Here is a 12,234-nt window from a genome sequence, read left to right on the forward strand (position 1 = left end):
CTAGGCTTTCTATAAGACGCCGCTTACACGGACGAGACGGTGAGGAGGAGCCGAGATAAGCCTACAACTCTTAGGTAGAAATTCTGGAGTCGCCCTCGGTCGGACTTGAACCCGCAGCCCATCGGTGCTGCAGGTGTGGATTATACCACTACGGTATCTCGCCACCTAGCTTGGCGCTCATGCATTACTGGGATAGCATGGACGGGTGGTGCACGACTTAGAAAGCAGTACATCCAGTACAAGGCTATATCTGCACCATTCCTTGTCCAGCAGCATATGTACATCATGCACTCATGGTATGCATATGCACAGATCGTGTGTATGTATATCAAGAGTTAGTGCATATGCCGCAAAAACATCAAGGACAAAAATTAATTACGTCCTTTCCTTTCCTTGTGTAGTAGTGATTGAGGCGGTATTGCCTCATATCGCTAAGACATAATACAAACATCAAATTGGAAATAATCTATGATAGAGTGTAACTGGCGTCATTTCGTTTGTGATTAGATAAAAGGTACACATTCGAATGCTTCGGGTGTGTCTTACTGGGGGCTGTTCGATTGTGTCAAGATCTAACGTACAGTCATAGTAAGTTTGACTTACCAATGCATTTCATCATTCCGGGAGACGGTTCCCACGTTCCTTTGTCGTTGCATTCTAGTTCAATGCTGGTCTTAAAATATCCCATCACCCAGAACCCCGGTTGACATTCTAACACAGCGATCTCCTGATATTGCGCGGGATTCCTTTCGACGCTCACGATACCGTTATTGACCGTTCCCGGGTGATTACAAGTCACCACTGTAATGGGCAGTGATAATTCGAAACGTGTTATACACAGGGCTATGAAGTCAGAGTTAAATAACATTGAACCCCATGGCCGGGATTATTAACCCCGCATGTTTTGGTTATAATTTTTGCAACTATAAACATTCTGAGGATGAAAAGCATAAACAAATACTAACAAAACTGTAAAGCAAGTACCTTCACAGGTAAATGTTGACGGCTCAGGCTGCCACGTCATGTCGCTGCTGCATTGGCTCACAAAGAAGTAAACAGACGTTCGAATCCAGTATCCAATCTTGCAGGAGTACTGAGTGTGGCTACCCAAAAAACGTCCATGCTTCACAATATCTGCATTGGGCACGGCGGGCGGCTCGTCGCAGGCAATGGCTGAAAACATTTTCAGTCTCAAAATCGAGAATTCAAATCTGCCTAAAATTGATTTGGAACCGAGAATGAATCAGACGAGCTCACAAGTGTTTCCAGATCCACGCTGTACGCTGATGTGGAAGTGACGCCATAAATTTCCACTCAATTACAAGTAGAAGTAGGGACACATCAAAGGACACATCAAATCTAGTTGAAGTAGAGGCAGAAAATGAAGAATTGAAAGGTGCCGTGCTCCGGTAAGCAGTTTCAAGAGTAGATTTGGTTGAAGTCATTCAAAGGAGGCCCCGTTTGAAATTGCAGCTCGCATCTTTGTGACTAACATGAATGAGCAATGACATTACAAGTAAAATGATGCAAGCATAATAGCATATCCCAAAGCTCTTTTTGATTTACAAAATAAATGTGAATAAAAGTGCAAGTAGCCTTAAAAACAAAACGCCTTGAGGAAGTATTGCAAATAGGCTTGAGCACTCTTGAGTACATGGAAAAAGTGGAAGTACTTCATCACTGACCACCAGGGCAGCGACTTGAGTCACGATTGTGCATGATTCGAACCAAGTCGCACGACTCGAGACTAGGACGGCCAAGACAGAGATTTCGTTGTAACTTCGAAGAATAGTAAAGTCACCAGATTATTGGTAACGTATTTCGTCTATCAGTCCTGATACTTGGAAAATACGGCCAGAAACTGTTAGGACTGAGAAAAATTATGATATTGTGAATGTGATCTATTCTACGTCACTTGAGCAGAGTTGAAAAAGTGTGTTGAAACGGATTGAACTCAAAACTAAACAGTGAACATAATGACTTGGACTTGACTCGGTGGTGAATTGAAAATGACTCGACTTGACTCGAGTCAAAACCATGAAAGTGAGATTGACTTGTGACTCGGAACTACGTAACTTCTTGGTGCGCAACAATTGCCATCAAGCCTACACCAACCACTACTCATAAAAAGGAATATTTACGATGAAAAATACTGCCGTGTACCAATTGATACAGAAGTTTTCAAATATTCCCATACTCACGGTGGCAGATTACAGAAGACGGAGACGGTTTCCATGCCAATGAATAATCGCACGTAACCATAACCGTGGTTTCCAAAACACCGTCCTCATCAGACACGTAGTAACCGTCGTAGCACTGCACCATCACTTCCGACCCTGCCACAAAATGATCCCCGACCAGAAATCCATTCTCCGGCGCCGGGCTCGGCATCGGGCACACCAGCTCGACACATTTCAGATAGTCCGGGTTGGGATGCCACATCGCGTCCTCCCGACAAGTGACGGCCACTTTCCTGATGCCGTCGTCGAATTCGCGGCCTTTTTCGCACTTGATGTAAATCATGTCGCCAAATTCATACTCGCCCGTCTCTTTGTCGGGTTCGTCGCCGTCACGTAAGGTGAATGGGATTGGATCCGGCTCCCTGCACGCTCTCTCTGGAAAATCCGCGTTTATTAGGAAAATTGATTATTTCTAAACACTGCAAGATTGCAATAGAGAGAAGACAGGAATGCATCTTTGTAATTGAATGGAATTTTGTAATGTTATTTCCAGGGTTGTAATGACTCTAACTCGAGAATCACTCGACTTGAGGCAATTTGTGTATTGACTCGACCTGTACTCGAGACTCAGAGGGCCCTGAGCAGCATTTCATTGTAACTTCGACGAACAGTAAATGAACGGTACTACATTATTGGCATTCCAATTCAATAGTGTATTCATATTGAAATGAACCTGAATATTTTTGGCAGACAGGACTAGTTGCTGACGATTACCCCTGACGAGTGTCAGTCAAAAATATTCGGGTTCATTTCGAAAATGAACAGTGAGCACGATGACTTGGACTCAAGTCGTAACACTGTGACTCGGACTTGAACCATTGAACCCTGACTTACCGTCGGACTGGACTCGATGTAAAGAAAATAACTCGAGTCAAAACTATACAAGTAAAATTGAGATGTGACTCGGCACCTTGTTACAACCCTGATTACTCCTCCTTCTATTTGAGTACTTACGATGATTACTTCACCACATATGCGAGGAATACATAGAACCATGACCAATTGGTTGTTTTTGCTGTCTGAACCCTGTATGGAGCTAGGTAGTATGCCTACCCCATAGTTGTAATAGTTTGTAAACAATATCTGACCATCGCAATACATCACTCGATTTCATAATGACGTAGGCGCAGAGATAGTGTATAGCGAGACTTTTGAATATAATTCAAAAAGGAAGTCAATGCCACCGCAATATTAACTGCGCAGAATTGGGTCGATGCCAGATTAACGAGTGTAAAGTTCAGTATTTTTTAGTGCTCAAGCAGAACTGTAATAAATTAATCCAGTACAAAAGTACAATGCCAAATGCCAGTGTCATGATCAATGTTCCCTCTAAGCTTCGCACATGCGCAATTGCGTTGTGCTGACACGGTCTCCGCGCACAGAAAATCCAAGCTGCCCACAAAAAATCCGAAGTGATGACCATTTTTTAGTCGTTACGCACTGTTGTCCAAGGGACCGGGCAGTGAGTTGGTGAGCGCGCAGACACGTCAACAATGAGAGGGAACATTGATCATGATTATTGATCGCAAGAATCGTACCGATACAAACAAACCCAGTCGGGTCCGGCTCCCAGAAACCAGTCTTTTCGCAAAACGCTTCTTTCCAGGTCACGCCGGGGCTGTACCAGTAGCCTACTGCACAAGTGTATCTGAAAATGAATATCATTATTCTGTGTGGATACAATAAATACTGGCCACACCCTACCCTTGTGTTACTTCAGAACAGGAAATATTCAGGACTTCACATTCATTTTACAATAGTGGTTTTCAACCTTTTCCGGCTGGCGGACTAATCAGCCCAGAATGTAATGTGGTTCTAACGAACTTTCTACAAGGTAAACTCCTGTTAAAACCAACAACTCGGTTTGACTGTTGGGGTTTCTCTTGAAAGAATTGCGATTTCACTGTTTGCTAGATTCTGTAATACTGTTACATCGTACTGACGAATTTCCTCAAATTATGTTACAAAAGAATTGTTAGCTGTCACGTATTACTGGACCTAAACAAACTGTAGGCTAGGCTAGTTGCAATATTGTGACATAATATAAGTCGAAAGTAGACCATGAACCCTAGATCATGTCGGAAAGCGTTCCATTACAGCTTATTTCTTCAATTAATGGACAAGCCTTCAACCTCATACGTATTCGAATTGAGAATCAAATTCATATATATTTGGCAGCAGCTGGTCAGTTGACAGAGTTGAGCAACACTGTTTTAGGGTATATTTGATTACTGTGAGTTGACAAATCGGAATATTTATTCAAACACTTTCGTGTTAACAAGCTTTTGAGTACTTTTCTTGAGCTTCCGCCCAATATCGAAAGATAAAGTGAAAATATTTTGCACGTACCTCACAACTGTCTTGTACGTAAACTTATCTGCGACTTTGTCGACGACCGTGTTTTTAACTTCGGGCAATTCAGGACAGTACATCTCTTCACATTCGGTATCCGGGATAGTAGGCTCCCATTCGCCGTCCGAAGTGCATTTAGCAACCAAGCTGTAGATCCCTTTTCGGAACATCATACCACTGGAAGAAACGAAAACATGTAGACTAGTTTCATCACAACATCAAGATAGCATAATGGTGGAGCGTCCGACTCATGGGTTCAATCCTTGACCGGGTCAGACAAAAGACCTTGTAATCATAGCTTCCCCACTGGCCGCTCAGCATTTCCGGGATAGCATGGAAGGGTGGTGCAAGATTTGAAAGCCTTACAAGGCTATTTCTGTACCTTCCTTTGTTGGCGGTATACGCACATTTCAGGTTTCTCAAAGTTGGTGTATATGCCGCAATAACATCAAGGACAAATATACAAATGTCCTATTCTTCTATTGAAAGAATACATTTATTAAAACTCGAAGACTTCTCCGGTGCCGCTTATCTTATTATGTGGTCTGTCGCTTTTACCTTAAGCGTAGCTATTATTGCGCCATATACTTCGGAGATTGTTATTGTCATTGTTACAGAGCAAATTCTACCGTCATAGTTTGCAATATTGGCTTTACTTTTGAATCTGTTCGAATCCCATTAGTGTGCCGATAACTCTTGAACTGCGAAAAGTATTTGGGTTTTAATAAATGCATCACTACAACTTTGTTAAGAATAGCATTGTGTGCCTAGTGAAAACACCTAATAGTATAAATTCAAAGCGTTTGACCACTGGTGGAGTTGTGTTCAATACATCATATTTTACTTAAGTCTACTACAGCAATTTCATTCAGGAAATTGGAATGAACCTCACATACCTAAACCATTTACATTAGTTTCGAACAGTGCTCACACGTTCACAGCAACGCAATAAAAAAAAACTCTTTGCATGAATATGACAATGCACATTACTTGATCAAAATTAGACACTGGACACCATCATTACATTATCATCCTTTACATTCCAGGAGTAGGGTAAATAATACACTGAATTACACACACACTCAAACACACTGAATCTTCCACCTATGCCGTTCAAGTCAATAACAAATGAAAGGGTGTTTTATTGAGTCATGCAACCTAGCAATAATAATTGCTAATTATAATTGTTATTTTGTAATTATAATCTTTGAAAGTGGTCAAAAGTAGTATCTTAATACGAATATGCCAGTTTACTGTCAAGTGAATTATTGTATGATCATTACAACGATTGATAGCATGTAGTCTGGTATGTTATAGATTAGGTATGATGGAAGAATTTAAGACCAAGACACCGAATGTGTTTGAATTATCATTTTCCAAATCTAATTTGGCTGAATACCACAAATATTTGAATGCTCTTGATGGTCAGTAAGGTTATGACCCTGAAATTCAAAATTCGTATCATAGCATGTCGCAAGCTAGGTGCATTACTTACTCAGGACAACGAACATGTATTTCTTTAGGAAAATGATAATCGTTATCTAGCGATCCTTTGGTGACAATGCTGTTCGTGGGAGGTACATATCTTGGGCAAAGCGTTGGAAGGCACGGTAAAGTTCGTGGATCTGGTGACCATCGGCCGCTGTCCGTGCAACTGTAAATAAGACGCACGCTAGTAAAAGATGCGGATGCATTGCGAATTAGGTATATTACAGTTGTGTACAAACATACATAATTGCTTGTTAACTTTGCATTTCAAAGTTGTGATTCGTATTTGTGAAAAGTGGAGTTCCAAAGTACTAACACGGCAATCCAGAACAAAGAACAAAGTACTTCGTTACCAATCACTGTGGGAATTTTTTTTGACATGTCAAAAAAAGTCAAAATTTGGTCAAAATTGTAGCGTAAGGTCAAAAAATTGTATCATAGATGTTTGCACTGTCGGTGAACTCATCACTTGACATTTTACAGCTCGTAGCCCATTATCTGCTCATGGTGAATCATAAACGGTCAAATGACACAAATAGGTTGACATGGTATTATGCTCAACGTACTGCATTATTCTAACTGAAGCAAGACTGCATGGGCATTGGTTCTTATATCAAGAAGTGCATGATGAAAAATTATGAATGTTGTCAGAATGAAGCAACAAGGTGTGTCACCAGCAGTGTACGCACAACTTCAGTGTTGCCAGCCAACAACTGCTGCTGTTGAACGTTCTTTCTCAATTCTTGGCAAGATACTTAGTAAAGACAGGCACTTTCTACCCGAGAATGTAGGAAAGTATCTTTCGTTGTACTATACCAAATTTTAATTATTTCTAGCGTAATGCGTGATGTAACTACTGGAATTCTTCATAGGTCCGGATTTCGGTTAAATAAAGTGTTTTCACATAAAAATTTGTCAGTTTTTCAGGTCAAACTACTTTGTAAGGACAGACAGTTCCAACTAGAAATGAAGATAAGTAGTACATTTCTAACATAATGTGTGAAAACACTTAATTTACGTACATGAGGGCAAAATTTTGTCAAAAACAAGTTTTTGAGGTAAAAAAATGTCAAAATTTTGATTTTTTATCTGAAAATATTCCGTTTTAGGTAAACAAACCGCCCTACTAATCACCTCTGGTACAGTGCTTGTAACAGCTGTCCCAGCAGGGTGCCAGTAATCTCCCCGCGCAGAACTGCGCCTAACCTCATTTCCCACGACCTTAATCTCGTATCGATAAAGTAGTCTGCAGAGCACGTGCTTTGAGAGATCGCCAGATCGCCATTGTAGCGTGCTCGCGCTCTTAAGTCACAGAGTCGTATACAGGCAATTAGATACATCTAACTTTGTTCTTTCTATATTCGTTAATATATTGCAGTATGATTTGAACCTGGTAAATCTACAAGTTTCTGACCACTAATTACTACTATTTGGCTGTTCTGTGCTAGTAAAGAAAGCTTCTTGGATCTGCGTGTGTGATCAGGATTGCAAGAGTACTCAGAGCGGTCATTAGTCAGCGAACTAGTGCGTACAACGGGAACTGTAGCTGTAGTGTCGACTCCAATCAAGCACCATACCAGCGTGTCTTCGCAACAAGTCGTTGCATCGACCGCTACAGTCAGAAACTTTACCAGTCACAAATAAAAGTTGAAAGTCGGAGAAGTTGAAAGTAATGGAAGCTGCAGCAATGCCAGAGAAAGCTGACTGCTCAGCCGTACAAAGTCAAACTGTGGCAACGTCAGAGAGTGCTGGCTGCCCAGTTCCATCAAGTTCAGAGAATGTTGAAGACGAACGTGGAAGTGTCAAAAAAGAAAATGTGGACCAGAGCCCCGCGAAGAGCAAGTCAGTGGGTTCTGACGATCCAACCAGTAGTGACGGCACTTTCCATGGATTCGATCAGAGATTGGTTGAACTTGAACGTCAGTTCCATGAAACAAAAGGCGAAGTTGAAAGATATTTGGACGCAACTGAGACTGCCATGGCGCTATGCGCAAATAAAGAGGAAGTACGTGAAGAAATGAAAAGAGTTGTTAGCCATCGAAACGAAATGAAGAAAATTACTGAAGAAATTATTTCAAATCACGCTGAAAGTACGGAAACAAAAGATTTCACCAACAGTCTGAGGTTGGTTGAAATAGATTTTAAAAGAATCCGGCAAGCCGTTGCGGACTTCATGATGCTTCCATCCGAAAATGGATCCGTCTGTAGCCGCGCGAGATCTGGAGCCGGCTCGAGATCGAGCCGTCACACGCAGAACAGTCGCACCAGTCACAAACAGCAAATTTATGATCACCAAAAAGAAACAGCCGCTTTGAAAGCAAGACTGGAATTTGCGGAACAAGAAGCTGAAATGAAAAAAAAGTTAGTTGAAGATGAAGCAAAGTTGTCGCAATTGGCTCTGAAGAGTCAAATTGCTGAAAAAGAAGCCGTGATCGCAGTTTGCGAGCAAATTGAAAGAGAGGAAAACTCCTTTGGTTTTGATGACGATGAAGATGTCGTACGTGAAGAACCAAGTTATACAGATATACGGAGTAAGGTTCCCGTATTGAATTCGGAAGAGAAGGTACAAAACTTTGTTATTAGTAACCCTCGTGTGTATCCTGAAGTAAGTCAATGTAATGTCAAATCTAGTGAACCCGTATCCTACGGCCCAGTTATTGATAAAACTCCTGTGCAAATGAACAACGTCCGACATGTTGAACCGGAAGAAACCGGCCGAAACACGTTTGTAAAGATGCCCGTTAATCAATCTATCGATATACCAATTGATCGTCAAAACAACATGAAACCGTTGACGCGAATACCTGATATAAAAGTTTGGGTTTTTGATGGCGATGAAACTAATTATATGGAATGGGAAAATTCGTTTAAAGCGTTAGTTGAAGATAGAGTGTATTGTGTTCATGAAAAGATGAATTTGTTGAAACAACATCTTGGTCCGGGCCCGCTGAAAGTTGTGAAATGTTATTTTCTGCGTGGTTCTGAGGAATCCTATCGAAAAGCAATAAGTGACTTGCGAAGTAGGTATGGAAGCCCTGTCGTTGTTGGGCTGGCCTTCCTAGATAAATTGAAAGGTTGGCGTCATATAAAGGAAAATGATAGACTTGGGCTGCAAGAATTCTCTGATTTCTTGGAGCAAGTTTTTGTGAACAGAAGGTTTGTGCCAGAGTTAGGCATTCTTGATTACTCGTCAAGTCATATGTATGTGGTGAAGAAGTTACCTCCGTCACTGGTCGAGAAGTGGCGCGTTAAAGTGTTTCAATACAAAGTGGAGACCAATGATCAAAATTGCTACCCACCCTTTGAGTATTTCGTGTCATTTGTAAGAGATCAGTCAGAGCTTCAAAATATGCCGGAATTCAGAATGTTGAACGAAAACCGAAATAGTAATATCACGCAATCTGCTCAAAAGTATGGCCGTGATAGGCCATGTGTTGCATTTGGAACTAATGTTATGTCAGACGAATATAATTGCATGTTTTGTGGAAAAAATGACCACCATATCCCAGATTGTGTGGATTTTGAGGATTTACCGTATTCTGAACGAATATCATTTATGCGTGACAAGTTTTTATGTTATGGATGTGGGGAAAGATGTACTAGAATGCACCATGGTAAAGATTGTCCCAAACGCGTAGTTTGTGCGAAATGTGGAAAGTTACATTTAACTAGCTTGCATACGTGCTCTGCTCCCGCTGTTTCAAATTGTATCGAAGTGTCCGAGTATAAGACTGTGGGTGATTGATGTTGTATAATCGGTGTTTTGGTCTCATATTATCACTGTCTGTTTTGTATTATCGCTATATGTTGTATCTTGTATGTTATTAGTATTTGCCTGTCTTTGTTGCCTGTTAGGGTCTATTTCTCCCTTTGTGTTCGATGTAATGTTTGTAAAAGTCCCGACATGGAGCCACATTGTTTACGAAAATAGTTGTAAAGACATTTTGTGTTGCACAAAAATGTCCTTAAGTGGGGATTGTAACAGCTGTCCCAGCAGGGTGCCAGTAATCTCCCCGCGCAGAACTGCGCCTAACCTCATTTCCCACGACCTTAATCTCGTATCGATAAAGTAGTCTGCAGAGCACGTGCTTTGAGAGATCGCCAGATCGCCATTGTAGCGTGCTCGCGCTCTTAAGTCACAGAGTCGTATACAGGCAATTAGATACATCTAACTTTGTTCTTTCTATATTCGTTAATATATTGCAGTATGATTTGAACCTGGTAAATCTACAAGTTTCTGACCACTAATTACTACTATTTGGCTGTTCTGTGCTAGTAAAGAAAGCTTCTTGGATCTGCGTGTGTGATCAGGATTGCAAGAGTACTCAGAGCGGTCATTAGTCAGCGAACTAGTGCGTACAACGGGAACTGTAGCTGTAGTGTCGACTCCAATCAAGCACCATACCAGCGTGTCTTCGCAACAAGTCGTTGCATCGACCGCTACAGTGCTTAATGAAAATATATAAAAAACACACTACCGGTAACCAGAGATGGTCACATTATCAAGTGACGCATAAATTTGCAGACAGGTCAAAACTACTTTCAACACATTTAAAACAGACCTTAATTTTGCCAAGTCAACTGAAAACTTACAAGTAGGCTAGAACCATACCCTCTAGAACAAGTGGCGCTAGTAGTCAAAATCTACTTGAGTACTTTGCAAAGTAGAAGTACTCCGTCACCGACAACCTCTGGACAATTCCCATTAGCAAAATCGTAAGACGAATCTTTTTAGTTACATGGAACACAAGACAATATATCACAGGCACACAAACCTCGCCACAAAGCTGTTTCGTCCCAGAAATTGCGCGTACCCTTCCTCACACGTGTATCGGATGGAGGACGCGTACGGTATGATGTCCGGAAACCCTCCGTCACCAACAAACTCAAGAGTTGAATGTTCAAGGGCAGGCGGCGGTTCACACACGAGTGGAACGCAGTCGATTGATTTCAACGGGTCGGGATGCCACTCTCCAGTGTGGGTGCAAGCGGTGGTTTGCGTCATCTCCCTATTTTTATATCTGAAATTAAGGCAAAGAAGGTCAAAGTTGATAGCGTTGCTATTCAAGTAGAAATAGCGATTTGCAAGATATGTCAAAACATCTTGAAGTGCAAAATCAAACTTCGGAAAACTACTCAAGTAAGCAGTTCCAGAAAACTAGATTCGGTTGGGGGTGGTCACATGCTTTTAGCAGGTGATTGGTTACTTTTGAAATTGAAAGACAATACAAATAGCCGCAGTTTTCCCAAGCATACTCAAACTCAGTTACCTGTTTGCCCAGTTGCCGTGACAATTTCACTCAAAAAAGTGGTGCAAACATGTTCCAAAATTGCTTACTACTTCACAGAATCAAAGGTGCACAAAAGAGACTTCCAAGGCATGTCGTGCTTCCAGTAAAGAATGACAAGAGTGAGGCATGCAATTATATGCTGGAAAAGTAGATTGTGACAACATGAGTTACAGTTCAAGATCCTAGGATAGTGCAGAGTGACGAATGGTACCACGAATTAGTGCAATTATGGAGCTGTATTCTGTTGCTAGAAACAGAAGCTAACAGAAACGGTCGCTAATACGACTTCGCATATGAGGGTGTAAATTTCTACATGAAAAGTTCAATAACTGAAAATAAATTGCCTACTTTGAATTCTATAACTGACTAAAAAGTGAAAGGCACCAGGTCGCTGACCAGTACCAACCAACAGCAATTTAGTGACAGATTCAAGTCGACAAAACTCAATACAGCACTTTGAACAGTAAATGTGTTTCGTGATTGATATAATTCGCCGGCTAGGACTTATTGAAATAGCCATAGATTTTCCAGCATAGGTGATATGATTTGCCTTTAGTATCGCAATAAACGCAAAGACATTATCATCTCCGCTGGGAGCGCTAGTCGGCAAATCGGCGACCGCCTTCAGATCACAGGCAACCGCTGAACCACGCCTGTGATATTACAAAGCAATTAGCGAACACGCGCTTCTTGATTACCTGTCAACCCGTGCAACTTCAATCATTATCGAACAAGCAAGTGCACAATCTCTCACTCTCGCAACGATTTTCGGGCTTCAACTTATGAATGTTGTTGAAGTGAATGTGGCGGTTCAGTACGGTTCAATATAACTTCACCGATTCATTGCAACACAGGATTGCGAC

The 12,234-nt window shown here is 41.4% G+C and overlaps 1 protein-coding gene across 3 annotated transcripts in view; it reads right to left on the bottom strand.

Annotated features, from left to right (window-relative positions):
* Positions 1 to 12,234, bottom strand: part of LOC145440281 (uncharacterized) — a 105,980-nt gene that overhangs the window by 35,271 nt on the left and 58,475 nt on the right. For all 3 annotated transcript variants that reach the window (XM_080317842.1, XM_080317843.1, XM_080317844.1), the window contains exons 51-57: positions 10,856 to 11,101; positions 6,088 to 6,246; positions 4,590 to 4,769; positions 3,779 to 3,888; positions 2,202 to 2,615; positions 985 to 1,173; positions 604 to 801 (exon numbers count right to left, since the gene is read on the bottom strand). In XM_080317842.1, coding sequence (XP_080173968.1) covers positions 604 to 801; positions 985 to 1,173; positions 2,202 to 2,615; positions 3,779 to 3,888; positions 4,590 to 4,769; positions 6,088 to 6,246; positions 10,856 to 11,101 — 1,496 coding nt within the window. The remainder of the gene's footprint in view (positions 1 to 603; positions 802 to 984; positions 1,174 to 2,201; positions 2,616 to 3,778; positions 3,889 to 4,589; positions 4,770 to 6,087; positions 6,247 to 10,855; positions 11,102 to 12,234) is intronic.

The sequence above is a fragment of the Botryllus schlosseri genome, chromosome 6 (assembly GCF_051294905.1).
Source record: "Botryllus schlosseri isolate E-star chromosome 6, Bs_hap1, whole genome shotgun sequence".
Lineage (NCBI taxonomy): Eukaryota > Metazoa > Chordata > Ascidiacea > Stolidobranchia > Styelidae > Botryllus > Botryllus schlosseri.